General features: G+C 51.0%; 1 protein-coding gene across 1 annotated transcript in view; it reads right to left on the bottom strand.

The window, feature by feature from the left end:
- The window catches only part of KCNJ6 (potassium inwardly rectifying channel subfamily J member 6), a 39,277-nt gene extending 31,322 nt beyond the window's left edge, over window positions 1-7,955 (bottom strand). The window contains exons 1-2 of the mRNA XM_054700273.1: window positions 7,948-7,955; window positions 3,408-4,328 (exon numbers count right to left, since the gene is read on the bottom strand). Of these exons, the coding sequence (XP_054556248.1) occupies window positions 3,408-4,305 (898 nt within the window). The 5' untranslated portion in view covers window positions 4,306-4,328; window positions 7,948-7,955. The remainder of the gene's footprint in view (window positions 1-3,407; window positions 4,329-7,947) is intronic.
- Between the last annotated feature and the right edge of the window lie 8,910 nt (window positions 7,956-16,865).

Raw genomic sequence — 16,865 nt, 5'->3', positions numbered from 1 at the left:
TTCCCCTTCAGAGACACACACAGAAGTGCTTGCTGCTAAAATGATATGCTGCTGGGGCAGATAGTGGTGGAATAGAGGGGAATAGGATCTGGACAAGTCCTCTGTAAGTTCTATAGTTTCCCTAATAAAAAGTGTGAAGAAAAGGCGTGACGAGGATTCATTCTAATGAAGCCTCTTGCTCAGGTACTACTGGAAGGGGCTGCTTGTCACAGTTGCATCATGGTGGGGGTAAATATGGCCGTTCATCAATCAGAAAGGCTATGGTGAGGCGCCCACTGGCAGCAGGCCCAGCTCTGTGTAACTGTCATCTCGCCTGCAGGCCAATCTGCCCTCTATAAATAACAGTCTATATGAATGCTCTACTATTTTAATGCACATTTGTGCAGCTGCAGAGCATGTTTGTTTACATAGCGATGAACTCTTTTGTAAACATCACTATCTCAAAATTGCCCATGTGTCAGGAACACAAAGGGCCCCCTTTAAAAATATATTTGTGGGATGAGACACGGCCAGTTTCCAGATGTCTGGGTGGCTGGTGTCAGAATTTTCCAGGGTTTGATTCATTTTCAAAAATAGAATCACATGACTGGAAGGTTCTGGAGAGGTCGCCACACAACCCCCTCTGACTCTGGGCAGAAGCAGACCAGTCACCAGGCAGGGAGGCGGGCTTGTCCTCGTGGGTGGGAGCCTGCCCTTTGGGAGGTCAGAGAGCTCATGGCATGGAGGGCCCGTGCCAAGGCCTGCACAGAGCGGGGTCTTTAAGGAGCAGACTGCACTTTCTCAAAGGGAGCCTGACTCAGACAAGCCAGGGTTGCTGCAGCACGGCTGACATCTGGCTACTGCTCTTGAGTGGTGTGCCCTCTGGCTGTTCTGGCCTGAGACCAGCACACTAAGGACCCCAGGCTCACTGGGGGTAGCTCAGATGGCCAGAAAACACCCCATGGGTGCCCAGGACTGAAATGACAGGAAGAGAGCACCTTGTCCAGGCGGCAGCATGGGGCTCAGCCTCGGGAGACATGGATTGCAGTGATGTAAGGTCAACTCAGATATATTGGAAGGAAGGAATGAGTAAAGTGGAATCTGTTGTGGGTCAGTTAACTCTTTTCATGGCTCCTGATTCCCCATGGGCCCTACAATAAATGATCAGAGCTTGCAGATTTGCTTGCCTTGTGTGTACACTGGGTCCACATTTATTTTTTCCTACACTTTGAATCACTGAAGCATTTCTTCCCTCCAGGGCCTATTTAATGGCCATAAATCCCAATTGTGCTCTTTATTCACACAGAAAAAGCATCCTGCTGAAGCTTAAGAGATAAGATGTGCAGGAGGTACTGAACTGTAGGAATCCCAGCCGGGTAGGATCAAGCTACTAGACGAGCTCAGAACTTTCTAGAACGCTCCTCCCTCCACTTGCCAGGAAATATAAAACTATTTTTTAAAAGGAAGATTAATAGAGGCTGCCTGTTCCAGGAATAGTGGTGAGAGTTTTGACTCTTTCTTCTGGCAGCTACCCAGTTTTCTCCAGGACAGTGTAGAGAGGCCCCTGGGTGCTCAGAGGCAAACATCAGTATTAATCACCAAGAAAAGGATGCTCCTCCCTTTGGAAAGGCTCACTCATTACAAGCTGTCATCAGAAAGACAGGGTCTGCCCCCTGTCTGCCCCCAGGGAGGGTTCTGCTTCAGAGACATCATAGAGATGTCTCCTGCAATTACTTGCGTTTCAAGATTGGGCTTCGGTTTGCAGGAACTGGTAACTTAGCTTGTGCAATCTGAAGCTCACATTAACACCAGTTACCAGAGGGTCCATCCCCAGTGGCTTTTATGTCCTGAGCTCAGAGGCACAACAGTAACAAGACTTGTCCATTGCCGACCCCTATGTCCTATTGAGAGTGGGCATAGTGAGACATTTAATACCAAGACCAGAGCTTCAGCTGTCAGTGTGCCAGAGACTGTACCTCCAGTGGTTGCCACTAAGGGGCTCCAGAGTCCCTGTGCTCAGCCCAGGTGGGAGAAGTTTCTGGGCTGTAGCAGGTGGCGGAACCCCTTGTTTGAATTGTTTGCTCCCCCACTTCCGCCCCCACACACAGCTATTGCCTCCTGAGTACACCCAAAAATCAGGCTCAAAACACAATATCCCTGTTCACATGTACAACATCTATTCACTATTTCACAATAATTATTTTGTTATTCCTTCAAGCTTTTTTTTGGATTAGTTCATTTCATGTTCCAGGAAAGGAGACCCCTCATATCTCTGGGCTCCATGCAGAGCCCGTCTCGCGCATTTCCACTGTTTGATGCATTTAAAAATCCGACCACAGCAGTTGCACCCCCCAGAAGAGAAATGTACCAGAGATCAGGACTGGCCTGTGGGGACAGGGAGAAAGACAGGCAGTGACTGACTTTCATTTAAGAGATAATTAGAATCAATTCACTTGTTGGGGGTTGATGAAGAACCTGGGACCGGCCTGTGGAAGGGGGCCTGCATATCCAGGTTGTGTAGACCACCTTTAACTTCCAGCCAAGACTCAAGGCTCAGGAGGGCAGACTGTACCCCTGGGAGGTCCCCAGGCTAATATGGACAGTGCTGAACAACAGTCAAGGAACTGGTGAGCTCGGGTTCCAGTTCACACTTTTCCTGTTGTTACCATCAGTTTCTGGCTCTGGTCTGTGGGATGTTACAGGAAAATACGGGTCAGATCTGCTTTGCTGTTGGGATGGGTAACTCTTGGAATGTCCAGATACAAGTGGAACTCAATAAAAGCAACATTTTCTCTATTTTGAGAAGAGCTCTTCTTCCCCCAACCACACCAATGATGATTACCTGTTGACAGCAGAAGGGTCAACAGGATTGTGATGAATGGATCTTCTGCGTTTTCCCCTCTTGCTGGCAGTTACAAATGGGATCTGCAGCAGGCAGCCTCCGTGGGTGTGGCAGGGAGAACATGGAGAAAGACCCCAGGGGCTCACTTGACAGAAAAGACAACCAATGCTATGGGCCTTATAAATGGTTTCCCAAGAAGGAGTGAAATTGTATTTTTATTAAAGCAATTTGTCAGGGTTCCTTTGAAAGGCTCATCTTCTTCCTCCGGGCTGGGAAATAAATAACTTCAAGTATTTAAATTAACCCCTGTTTTAAAGTCATTTAAAAATTTCTTTAGAGACAGATCAAATTTTAATTTAAGTAAATATTTGGAAACTTAAAATCTATTAAGCGGTGTTTTAAAAAAATATGCTTACTAATTAATTTCCCTAAGGGCTTTTTGAGAGCTAAGTGGTTAGCCTTCTGGGTGAATGCACTTAAAGTGACAGGACACACGGGCCTACTAGGTCATCAAGCAAGAGGGTGGTGCTGCAGTGAGTGAGGGGTAGTGTCCAGCACCCATGCCCCCGGCTGGAACACGCCTTACCTGTAGCTTCCACCATCCCTTCCAGGATCACCACAATCTCCAGTTCCTCTTTGGGCAGCTGGGCTTTGGAGATCTCCCAGAAGGGGCTCTGTTGGTTAATTTCGTGGCTGATGATGAGCGGTGACACCAGAAACAGACGGTCATCCCCAGTGTAGTACCCCACGTTGATATCTGTCTGGTTCAAAGGGATGAACTCCCCCTCAGAGGTCTGTTTGGATTTGATCAGTTTGGCTCTGATCGACGCCTCCACGATGTGGGAGTTCCTCAGGTCCCCGACGCGGAACATGAGACACAGCTTCCCGTCCCGCATGGAGATCACGGCATGGGTGGAAAAGACCAGGGTCTCTGCCCTCTTCTTGGGCTGCGAAATTTTTACAAACATGCATCCCACCATGAATGCATTGACGATGGAACCCAACACAGATTGGATTAAGAGGAGAATAATTCCCTCAGGGCACTTGTCCGTGATGACCCGGTAGCCATACCCGATGGTGGTTTCTGTCTCTATGGAGAATAAAAAAGCAGAGACAAACCCGTTGAGGTTGGTGACGCAGGGCGTCCATGAGGGGTCCTCTATGTGGTCCATATCTCCTCGGATATATGCAATTAACCACCAAATCATCCCAAAAAAGAGCCACGTCACTGTGTAAACCATGACGAAAATCAACAGGTTGAACCGCCACTTGAGGTCCACGAGGGTGGTGAAGATGTCGGTCAGGTAGCGGTAGGTCTCCCGCACGTTGCCGTGGTGCACGTTGCACTTGCCATCCTTCCGCACGTACCTCTGGATTTTCCTTTTGGTCCGGTCCCGGCTGATGTGTCTTGGCAGGTCATCCCGCGCCTGCTTAGGCAACTTTGGCTGGTGAATGGCCACGGGACTCTCCACATCTTGGTCCATGGAGTCACCCTCCAGGACGTTAGCTGGTGGTTTAGAGAAAAGAAAAGAGAAACTGAATGAAATGCTGGCTCCTTGGGGGCATTGAAACCACATTATGCAGGGTAGAAGGTGGTGAAACCAAGTAGCATTTGGGTAGCTTAATAGTAGATGAGCCATTTTGTCTGGTGTCATCTGGACAAGCTTCTAGTCAACCGGCTCCCCTGTACTGTCCCATCTCGCTTAGGCAAGTCCTTTTCCATCCTTTCCACCAGGTCAGCGCTCACTGCTGTGAAACTGTCACCCTCCCCAGGTGCTGAGTGTCTCCCCACCCAGCAGGTGTCTCCCCACCCTGTCTGAGGGGCCTGGCATGGAGAGGGCGGGTAAGTTGTCTCTGGGTTAAGACGACTTTCAATGCCCTATACACTGCCTATTCCCACTGTTGGTGGGAATGCAAATAGGAATAGTCGCTATGGAGAAGAGAATGTATAAGTTAACATTAGAAATACCATAGGATCCAGCTATTCCACTTCTGGGTATTTATATAAAGAAAATGAAAACACTCACTTGAAAAATATGCACCCCAATTATATATTGCAGAATGAATGTATAATAGCCAAGGTATGGAAACAAATTAAATGCCCACTGACTGATGAGACGGTAAAGAAGGTGTGGTATTTATACTCAGTGGAATATTACTCAGCTATAAAAAAGGTGAAACCTTGCCATTTGCAACAACATGGACGGACCCAGAGGGGATCATGCTAAGTGAAGTAAGTCAGGTGGAGAAAGACAAACATGATGGTTTCCCTCATATGTGCCAGATAAAGAAACAAAGGAAAAGAACAAAACAAAAACAACTCTTATGTTCTGACAACAAAATGGTAGTTCCCAGATGGAGGGGGGGTGGGGTGGGGAGAAGGTAAAGGGCATGGGTTTGTTAGGTGGGGATTAGAAACCGGACTCACGGTGGTGATGGTGATGTAGTATATACAGATTTTAAAATGTAAAGCTGTACACATGAAGAAAACTTAAATGAAAAGCCATTTTAACACCCCAAGTTTGGAAAGGCATTAATTTGAAAATAAAGGTCATTACTTATGTTGGGGAAGAGCAGAAGACACCTTTGGATGTAGCCTTGGGCTCTAGGCAGTGGCGGGCTCTTGGACGTGCTACCTGTTAGGGACTGAGCTATGTCCCCCAGTCCATTCGTTGAGGCCCTAACCCCCATGTGACTGGTTTGGAGATGGGGCCTTTAAGGACATATTAGGGTTAACTGAGGTCAAGAGCCCTCATCTAGTAGGACTGGTGTCCTGATAATAAGAGGGGTATGAGCCAGGGAGAAAGACCTCACCAGAACCCGAACTCATCTGGCGGGTATCCCGAGGGGGCTAAGCAATGTCCAAATTCCTCGAGTCTCATCATGGACAGAATGATGATCCTGGAGCCAGACTCACAGCACTGTTAAGAGGTGCAGCCCAAGCCCTGGACGTGATGTGCGCCTGCGTGGGGCAGGCACAGACTAAACATCCCTTTGTCGTAGCTTTGTCACTCTCCTTACATCTAAGGCAAGGGTCTTGAGCAAACTCTACATTGCCAAGTTGCAGAATTAAAAACCTTTCCTGGTTTTGCCGGCACATGGGCACGCGTGGCTGATTCAGGGCCAGTGCGGGGGACGTCTCTTTCTGTGGTCTACACACTGGGTTTGCCTGGATGCTGAGCCTCTGCAGTTTGGTGATTTTCTTTCCAACGGCCTTTAGGATAAATGCACTAGAACAGTTGATGGTTAACAACGCGTTGGAAAAGTTCTCCTAGAGTCTCTGCGCCTGGGGAACGCAGGAACACGTGTAAGCCTCCGTGCGCGTGAGGCGTTCAGTCAATACTTTCAAGCTGTCTACAAGTTTTACAAGCAGTTTCTTCCCCCAGGTCCCCAGGCCTGGGGGGCCTCCCCGCGTGTTACCTACATCCCCCCGGGGTAGAGGAGAAATAGACTGTTGAGAAAACGCGGATCTGAGTAGGAAAGTCGCTGGGGACGGGACTGCAGTGGCACCACCTTAACTTATGGATCACCCTTGCTCGTGGCTGGTTAGTTCCCTTAAAAATCTATCCCACGGATGTGTTGTTTTATTTCGGTACAAGGAAGACGCGGCGTCCGGCCTACAGAGGCCCCCGTGGCTGGACAGAATCCACTCCACGAACGCTGCCCTCCAGTCCTTCACCTGTGATTAAGAACCGTTGCTCCCCCAACCCCGCCTGTCTTAGAAGAGAGAGCAGGAGGGGAGTGGGGGAAGCACAGAGCTCGGGACTGGTGGGAGGCTGCGGCGCCTGGGCCCTGTCCCTGTGCCCTGCCAACACCCTCTGGATGTTTCTGGCCCAGAACGGTCGCAGCTGAGCTCTCGCTGCTTCTAATTTTGCCTCGAGTGGGAGTCTCTAAATATGACTTCGTGTGGGCTGAACTCTGGGCTCAGACGCTGCTGGCCTGGGGAGGCCTCGCCTGCCGAGCGCTGGAAGGGCGCGTGGAGACCTGGCGTCTCTTCTGGCCTCGGTCAACTACCCATGGCCAGGGCACCCTGAACCCCGAAGTGGAAGAGGGCCTGCAGATTGGCCGACTCTAGTGATAGTCATGGTTAAAATTGTTACGGGGGAAATCTACCCCCACCCCCGTGCCGCCCTCCCGTCCCCTCTATTAGAAGCTGTTTCCCCCCTTTTCTGGCTCAGCTGCCTCTTCACGCTCCAAGCCTTTGTCCTGAGCTGGAGGGGCCTGTTTGAAGGGTGAGTGAGTGCGTGGGGAGCAGCGCTGTGGGCAGTCGTGGGGACCTGCCAGTGGGCCCTCCAAAGCCGTTGCTTTTTTTTGTAGCTCAGGGTGGCCAGCGGCCCCAGCCTCCTTCGCACTGGCTTGCTGGACTGTCCTTCTGGAGAGGGGTCTGTCCTTCTGGATCCAGGTCTTCTGTGGAGTAGGGGCCCCCTCCTGTGTCTTTGCCCCTTCTCTGTGGGATGATGGGTGGGGTCACAGGGTGGCGGGACTGGGGTCCCCAGGGGGTTTCCATCCCACTGGTCAGCACAACAGAGGGGAGCCACTTAGCATGTGTTTCAGCTCTCACCTTGTGGCTCCCCTCCAACGTTGTGGCCGCCATACTGGGTGAGAAGCTCTCTGTGGGGCCTGGCCTGGACCTGGCCTAGCGAGGAGAAGCGGGGAGGCCTGCTGGGCCTGGGGCTGCCCTGAACCAGCCTGTGCCTCACTGACCGTCGGGGGATGGAGATGCATGTGCTCCTTTTAAAAGAACCTGGATCCAGAGCAGGAGGGCAGGTGGGCTGGAGTTGTGGGTACCGGTGGACAGGGTCTGGGGGTGCCCTGGATGGAAGAGAGATCTTCCCGGGCTGGGCTGTGCGCCAGCCTCAGCACCCCTTGTGCACACGTGCGCACACTATGCAGTAGGAAGACAGAGGGGGATGCTACTGATGCTTCTCGACTTTTCTTTCTTGGAATCCCAGGTGTGAATTCGAGGGGGTGAACTGAATTGCATTTGCAAGAGCATTCTGAGCAGCTCGGCAGGAGCTGCAGTTGGCAGAGCAGACACCTCTGGCACACACATTCCTGCCCAGCGCAGGTGCTGGGCCACCCAGGCCGACTTCTCACCCGCAACCCCCTACCCAGCAGGCTCCGACCTTGCCCAGTGCCGCCGGCTGTGTGCATGCGCGCTGACCACAGGGTATGGGGTCCTCTCAGCCTCACTCCCCTCGCGGGAACCTTCTGCTCTCTGTGAGGTGATGCAGTGGGTGAGGGGCCGGGAGCGGTGCCTGGCAGCTCCGTGATCTGCTTCTACTTGGGCTGCTTTTCTGAGTTTTGGCCTAGAGTTAACAGTGGGGCTGTGGGAAGAGCCAGATTCTTTTCTCTCTTCTCCCCTTTTCCACAGAACCATCAATTTACGCAAAACTAGCTCGGGTGCAAAACTGGCTGGTGTTGAGTGGGGTTGGCCCCCACAGGGTCAGCTAGATCTCCTGCCATGCCCAGAGCAGGCGTCTGTGCCCTCGGTGTGGAAACCAGAGGCCAGCAGAGGCCTGTGAGCTCAGGCGAGGACCACTACTCAAAACCACAGATTGTTGGCCACAGGTAGTGAGGCCTGGAGGCTGCGAGAAACTCCTGTCCTGCCCTAAGTCTGTCTCCTTCCCTAATAGAAGAGACCACCACGCCCTAAGCTTCTGCCCTTTTCCTGATTGGAGAAGCCATCATTGTGTTCCTTTATGACCCAGCAGAATGTAGCTGTGTATGGGGGCGTGGGTGGGGGTCGTCCAGCTGTAGGCCCACTGAATGTGTCCTCTGTAAGAATCTCATCTGTACAGCACGAGGACCCCGCTCCCCTTTCTAGTCTGTTGTGTGAAGTCTCTCTTCTCTCCCTTCTTGCTACCTCAGGTCCCTAAAAGCAGGATGTACATCCTCAGTTTGCTCCATGACTCTTTAGACCGTATAACCGTGTGGATGAACCCCCAGCTGGAAGCTACTAGATTGTGTTTCCTTTGCTGATCTGTCTGATGCTGTTTTGATGATTTGTCCAGCCAAGAAGAATCCAGAGGGTGGGCCCCCCACAGTGCCCTGGCAGCTGGCATTTCACCTGAAAGAATAATGACACAGGACAGGCCGCACCTGGAGGCGCTCTTCCCCGAATCACTGGACACAGGTTGTTGAATTTCAGGTGCAGGCTGGTGGAGGGCAGGCTGTGGGTGGCCCTGGCTGGTGTGTATGAACGCCGTGGAGAACGCTTCTGTATCTAAGAAAATGTTCTAAAGTTCTAAAGTTAATGTCACTGGGAAAACCTAACCAGAAAACAGGCTAGATGGTGAACTCATGTGCAGAGCTAAAAATGAGAAGGAAACGCGTGCAGATGTAATAGGGTAATTCAGAGTGTGCACGTGTGTGTGTGTATTTTATGGTGTTTCTAATTATTCTTTTAAATATTTTGGTTTTTCCAAATTTTCCTAAATGAGTTTATAGCACTTTTATAATCATAAAGAATAAAAGGAATATTTAAACAAAACATTGACATGCTTCTGGTGTGTGATAGAAGGAAGTTAAGACAATTGTCACCAAGTCCCACAGAGGGAAGTGGCAGAATGTCCTGGGTGTGAAGCTCCTGGAGGGCCTGGCCCAGAGGGGCAGAGCCATGAGCTGTCCCAGGGACTGCCTTGCAGCCCCACAGAGGAGCTAGAAGCCTGGAGCTCCCCAGGGGCTGTTAGATCCAGATGGAGGGAAGAGGGACAGATGCCACACACGGTGGGAGTTCAGGCAGGGCCCCTAGTGATGTGGACACGTGTCTTCCTCAACAAATGAGACCTATTTGATGAGAAGACAAAGCACAGATGAGAGATCACATCTGCAAGTCGCCTACTGAGAAGGGGTGACCCATGGCCAAGATAAGCAGAGATCTCTACAACAACTCAGCAACAGAGATGCCCACAAGCCAATGCAGAGATGGGCAGAGGACTCGGCTGGAGTAGCCCTTTGTCCAGAGAAGACAGATGGCCAGGAAGCCTGTGAGGAACTGCTCAGCACCCCTGGGTCCCCATGCTTTAGGGGACTGCAAACTCCACCACAAGGAGTTACTGCCTTATAGCTGTTAGGACAGCTGCTGACAAAAAGAAAAGGCAAAGTCAGTGTTAATGAAAATGTGGAGAAGAGGGAGCCCTGGTTATTGCTGGGGGGAAGGTAAAATGGTGCAGCCACTGTGGACACAGCACAGGGGCTCCTCTAACAGTCAAAAATGGGGCTACCATGGGTTCAGCGATCTTACTTGGAGGAATAAACCACAAAGAACTCAAAAGAGGCACTCAAGACTTGCATGTCTTTGTTCACAGAAGCAGGATTCACAAGAACGAAGCGTGGAAACCACCAAACTTTCCATCAGCTGATGAGTAAACGAACAAACTATGGTCTGTCCACTCACTGGAATATTACTCAGCCTTAAAAAGTGACACAATGATACAATGTGGAAGATCCTTGGGAACACTATGCCATGCAAGGTTAAAAAAACACACAAATATTGCATGAGTCCAATCCCACAAGGAACCCAAAATAGGCAAATTCTTCTAGACAGAAAGTAGAATAGAGGTTACCGCAGGGAGGAATTTGTGATGATCAAAAGTTCCAGAAAGGGATGGTAGTGATGGTTGCACAGCATCGTGAATGTAGACACTGAGGCCACTGGGATGTATACTTATTGGCGCATACTATGGGGACAACTGGTTGTCCCCAAGTGATGGGTTCCTTCTTATTCCTTATATTAGAAGAAATTTTATGTAGATTCATGTAAATGTAAAAAAAGAGAAAATTACAGAAGTTGATGTATTTTATAATTCAAGGAGTTGAGAAGCCCGTCTAATCATGATAAGATTCCACACACTATTTTAACAGATTGATATTTTTATCAATATAAAATTTTTAAATGCTTGTAAAATAAATCTAAGAAGGAAAATTATTTGCAGCACGTAACATAGTTCCCATTTACCAAAGCAAGAAGTACCTCCATAGACAATGTGTTCAAAGGAAATGAGAAAGGAGTTTGTAAGTGAAGAAAAACAGAGTCCCAAGCATATGGAGACTTCTCCACAGTGGCAAGGTCAAAGCATTGCAAATATAAAAATGTTTTTACCCTAATGTTGGTAAAATTAAAAATAAATCACAAATACAGTATAGTGTGCGTGTGTGTGTGTGTAGAGGGAGAGGAATTGTGAACCTGTAAGTGTAAAAGGTAAATCTGGAGGGCAGGTGACAGTAGGTTTCATACTATAGAAATGAGTAAATGCCTTGAATTGGCGATTCAGGGTCTTAGACATCTACTATAAGGAAATAATTTCACGAATGTTCATATATGGTATGCGGGGGATATAGTAAAGTCTCTTTCATAACAGTGAACAAAATACAACACACACAGGTGTCTGGAGCATGCGCAGTGTTGCGCAGCACGTGCCATCAATTAAGTTTTGCTTTACCGTTTTGCCTGCTGAGAAACCACAGGTTTTTCCTGTTAATCAAATGAGACTGGGAGGTACGATGGGAGGAGCTACCAGGATATAAGAGCAGAACGAGGGAGAGAGGAGAGAAAGAAAAGAGATTTAAGAGGAGAACCACGAGAGAGTAAAGGGGTTACTGCGAGAGGAGCAGAGAGAAGGCCAGGGCAGGTAGAAAGACATGGAAAAGTAAGAAAAGGTAAAGAAAAAATAAAGAAGCAACCGCTAGCGTCAAGTTGTCTCAAGCCCCTCATTTCAATCCTCAGCCCTTCTCTTTTCGTGCCTACAAATCCCGCGGGTCGGGACACACAGGTATCAACAGAACACTAGTTAAACATATTGCTGCAAATATACAGTCATCGGGTGCTTAACGATATTTCATCAACAACCCACACCTCCTGTGGAGGTCCTGCAGGCTGTATCAAACAGTCCAGGTGTGTAGCAGGTTCTACCATGTAAGTTTATGTAATTACACTCTGCGGCACACAACAATAAAACAGCCTGACAGCATATTTCTCAAAATAGTATCCCCGTTATTAAGCAACAAATGACTAACCTACGGAACACTATGTAGCCATGAAAAATGAATTATCAATACCTTGGGGTCTTCACCTCTCTGTGTAAAGATCACTTTTTCTTTTTTAAAGATTTATTTATTTATTTATTTATTTATTTATTTATTTATTTATTTATTTATTTATACAAGCACTGGGTACAGTCAGAAGTGCGGGAGGGTGAGAGAATTCACCAGAGCCAGAGCAGGGAGCAGAGCAGGCAGAAGGACCGAAGTACACTGCTGAGGGGAGCAGCGGGCGGCAGGAGAGGTCTGCGCGCCATGTGGGACCCTCCTCCGGTGGCCGGAGAGCAGCCGGGGATCGAACTGGCACTGCAGAGGCTGCAGGCAGCTTCACAGCCCAGCGCTCCACCGCTGCACCACCGGGGAGGCCCAAGATCACTTTTTCAATGAAGTTTCCATTGCCCAGTATTCACGTCACCTCTCTTGTTCTACCCTTTGCTTTTTTCTGTAGCATATTAAACCTTTCAGCTTCTATCACCTTTTGGCCCCTGTGGGAAGGAAAGTTCCCCAAGGGCAGGGAACATGCGTATTTTGATGGGTGGATGTCAGGTCCTGGAAAAAGTGACTGGAACCTAGCAGTTAAACCAGTGCCTGTTATGAAAGAATGTGCGTGTTGACCTGGCAGGCTGGCCATGCTATGGTGTTAAGTGAAAAAGCGAATAAGAAACGTAGAGTCTACTTTGGAGCAACTGCCTCCTTGCAATAATGTGGGTTTGGGAGTGCGCATATGTGGTGTGTGTATGTGTAGAGAATGCCCTCCAAGATGCTAATTTAGATCTATCTCTGAGTTGTAAGTTTGTGGGTGTTCTTGCTTTCCTCTTTCGATTTTTCTATATTTAAAATCCCCCTTAATATGCTTCTATCATCTAAAAAATTAGTAGGAAACATAAACTATTTTTGCTTTGAATAACCAAAACAAATCCTGCATAGAGCTAATAAGCCACGTCCACTAGGCTTGGCGATTAGGGTTCGCTCTTGCAGTGGGCTGGGTAGCATCTCCCCCACATTCATGGCCCCCGGAAAGCCTCAGACTGACATTTTTTGGAAATAAGGTCTTTTGGAAGTGATGTAGGTAAGGGTCAAGATGAAGTCACACAGGGTTAGACTCTGAATCCTATTGGTCCTCTTCGTGACAGAAAGCACAGGACACGAGAGGACGCAGGTGCCGCTGGGGACAGACGCAGGGAGGGCGGTGATGCTGCATGAGCCCAGCACACCGGAGCCTCCAGGGCAGAGAAGGGCCAGGGGTGGGGGGCTCTCCCCAAGAGCTCTTGGAGCTGGGGTCTGGCTCTGCCCACCCCTCCTGGTGTGTGACCTCCAGGACAGGAGCAGCTCACCCTGTAGTTTTACATCCTCTGGGTTGTGTTAACTTGTTAACAGGACACCAACAGTGGGCGATTTAGGGAGGCCGGCGCTGGTGGGAGGGGGCCCTAGGGGCTGCAGGGCAGCCAGAGGGAGCGTGGGGTGTGTTTACAGACAGAAATGATGGGTGGGACTCGTGAGAGAGAGAGACAGACAGACAGACAGAGACACAGAGAGACAGAGAGAGAGACAGAGAGAGAGGAGACAAAGGAACAGACACACGGGGAGCAGGGAGAGAGAGAGAGACTGAGTGAAGCTAAGACAGAGACAGACAGAAGCAGGTGCGTAGAGAAGAGCCAGGAGGAGAGGAAGACGCAGATGCAGGGAGAAGCAGATGGAGATCAAAGCGGCCACAGTGGGCAATGACGGAAGGGAGGGCGCTTTTGGGCGCCAGTCCACGCCTTGAAGCCAGGCGAGGGGTCGCACAGAGAGGGGCCGAGGGACGGGAGTCTGACGGGGGGGGGGGGGGCCACGGGTGCCAGAGAGAGACAGAAACAGCCAAGGGACCCTCGCTTGCAGGGGGGCGCGAGGGGAGGAGGCCGGGATGGTGCGGACACCGCCTTTCCACTTGGGGTCACCAAAGGCTTCACGCGGGCTCACTTCTGGAAAACCACATTTCCATGCCTCCTGGGATCCGGGAGCACCGCGCACCAAGGAGCCACAGTGTCCCGTCAGGCGAGGCTCGCCCCTTCCAGCCTCGGGGAGCAGGACCCCTGTCAGGGGGCATCTGCGCCCCTTGCACGGCAGGCGGGAGCCCCGGGCATGTCGGGGGTGGGGGTGAGCACCTCGTGGGGGTGCACACATGTGTCCCGCATTTTCTGAAGTGCGTGGGCTCCGCCTTCTGAGGGAGACCCATTTGGGGGCCTCCTGAGAGCCGCAGTGGCCAGAGGCCCTGAAGCTCAGAATCAGAAGTTGCCAGGCTCGTGGCTGCTGCTCGGCCCCTAGCTGAGCGGGTCCCTCCTCCTGGGCCTGGGTGGGGCGGTCACTTGTGTCTGGTGTCATGGGGAGGGGAGCTGGGTGTAGCTTCTCCTGCTGTTTGAGCTCTTGGGATGAGGGGCTCGGGGTCCTGTTGACATTTTAGCTTGGTGTGGAGCTAAATTTAGAGTGTCCGGTGCCCAGCAAGGTCAGAGAAGCGGGCTGGCTGCTCCATGTGTGGGAGGTGACTGTCAGATGTGCCATTTCGATGCCAGAAGGAGAGAAGTGACAGGTCGCTGTGGGCTGGAAGGAGACTGACATTCAAAACTCCCTTTTCTCTTTTAAAGGGACTCTCCGAATCCGAACCTTGGCTGTTTAGAGTTATAGGGACTTTTCGGGACCCAGCACACAGAGCTGTGAGGCTTGCCTGGGGGAGCAAGAGGCCCGGGCTCTGCACTCTGCCTGCCAGGCCCTGGCCTGCCCCAAGCCTGAGCCTGCTCGGAAGCAAGGGCGCTTTTTGTGATTCACTCAAATGCACGGCACGGGAGCAGCCGTCTGGGCCCACAGACACCACCTAGATCATCCTCCTTTTTAAGCAGAGGAATTAGGTGAGAAAGCAGCCCCAGAGAAGCCAGAGGACTGGTCAGGCGGTAGGGCCAGAGGCGGAGCTTGAGACTGGGCATCACAGTGGAGCTCAGCAGGCGGCTTCAGCTCCCTTCCCCGCCCCCCACAGCCAGGGACCTTGGAATTGGTGGTTTCCTTCTGGAGCAAGAAGCCCTCCACTTCTCCTGAGGACGCCAGCGGGAGACTTAGAATGAGCCAGACCTGAGAGTCTCTGCTGGCTGGAAGCCCTGGACCCACGGCTTCCTTACTTGCAAGATGGGGTGAAATGCCTCCCCGGGGTTGGAGCTGCACAGTGGGCGGTGAGCCCTGTGACAAGGCCGGGGCCTTGGGGTGACCCCTTTCTGCCACCCCCAGTCTCTGTGCATTGGTTCAGGTCACTTATGTCTTGAGTCTCAGTTTCCTTAATTGTTCTGCGAGAACAAGACGACCCACCTTGCAGGGTTCCTGTGAGTGAGCAATACATCCTGCAAGCTGAGCACCTGGCACATCGCAGACATCGAGCAAATGGCAGCTACTGCAAACATGTCTGGGTTGAAGAAGGTACACAATTTGTAGCTATAATAATCATGATTTCTATAAGCCCAACACTGTCCTGGAAACTGGAAATTTCAGAAGCAATTTAAGAGGCAGATGGGCACCCCCATCTGGAAGCTAAGGGCCTGCTGGGAATACAAGCCTGCAGACTGCTCCCAGCAAAGCACGACTGCTTCCGCCCGGTGGGCAAGAGATGGGACGCCCTAGCCTGGCAGAGAGAGGGCTCAGCAGTGGCTGGGCTGAGTGGCCAAGGCGTTGTGAAGGGGGTGGGAGGGACAGTGGCTCTGGCATGTGAAAGGCAACACTCATGACCATCTACCAAGTGCCAAGTGCCGGGCATTAGGGCAGCCCGCAGGGAAGGGCTGACCCATCACCAAGACGAGGCCTCGGAGCGCCTGCTGCAGCTGCCCACCTCGCCCACGGCAGGGACGGGCCCGCTCTCAGCATGAGCTGATTCTCGAGCTCACGTCTTTCCTTCTGCCGTTGCAGATAGAGGAGAGGGGTGTGTATTTTCTCTGCACGCCCAGGTATGTGTTATTTTCCAAGGAAACAGCTATTCCCGGCCTCCTTCCCCTCCTCGACGCCACGTTTAATGCACGATCCACAGGCAGCGTGTGGTTTAACTCTGCACTTGAAGTTTAAGTGTTTGCATTTTGATCAGATTAATGCTGACTTCCTCTTGGCTAGGAAAGCTTGTCCCCTCGGCGTGCATCTCAGTGATTACCCTCACTCCTGCATCAGCAACACCAAATGAGTTCTACTGAGACGTGGTTTAAATTCCCAGCAAAATGCCACTGGAATGCAGGAGGCCCATGTGTTGCTCCTCTTAGGTCTGTGTTGTCTGGACAAGTCTGCCTTGGTATTTAGGGGTCTCAGGAAGAGAAGTCTCTCTCCTGAGTCATTGCTTCAGGGCTAGAAATGGGCGTTGCCTTAGGGTTCTGAAGAGGGAAAAAAGCTCAAGATTTGGGGTCCCCCCTAGCCATGGGCACCTTGTCTTGGCCTTAACTTTGCTGCATCTCTGTGTTTTTTCTCACAGGACTGTCGCCAGACTATTCCTACCGGCATGTGCCCTGAAAAATACTCACTGGCTACCATTTTTTGAAGGATGAAATGAGAAATTTCATTTCAAAGGATGCTTGATGGGTTTTTGAATGGTCTCCGTCCCATGAAGCCAATCACATCTCATTTCCTCTGAAGAGCAAATGAAATGTAATTTCAGCCAGGAGTTGTCCAGACTCTGGCAGCCCCAGAAGGTGAGAGTCACGTCTCACTCTCTCCTCACACCGCTTCTCCGAGGCTCACGAGCCCCTAGGCCTCAGAGGAGAAAGACTCTCCCTTCCCGCACCAGACACACAGCTGGCCCTGCCTCACCTCCACCGTAACGCTCTGGACGCCTCAGGCCTTTGTAAACCTGCACTGACTTCTGGGTTCACGTCAAAGGAGCATCCATGCACGTGCATCACCAGCTGGCTGAGAGCGGGGGTCTGAATGACGTCATGCTCCAGAGTTGCTTGTGTTTTAAGTGTTTTTCTTTTCTTTGAGTTACCGTGTGTGTGTGTGTGTGTGTGTG

This window comes from Talpa occidentalis, unplaced genomic scaffold (assembly GCF_014898055.3).
Source record: "Talpa occidentalis isolate TD23 unplaced genomic scaffold, MPIMG_talOcc4v2.1 talOcc4.4, whole genome shotgun sequence".
Classification (NCBI taxonomy): domain Eukaryota; kingdom Metazoa; phylum Chordata; class Mammalia; order Eulipotyphla; family Talpidae; genus Talpa; species Talpa occidentalis.
Note: the sequence above shows the minus strand (reverse complement) of the source record. Positions and strands in the feature narration are given on the sequence as shown.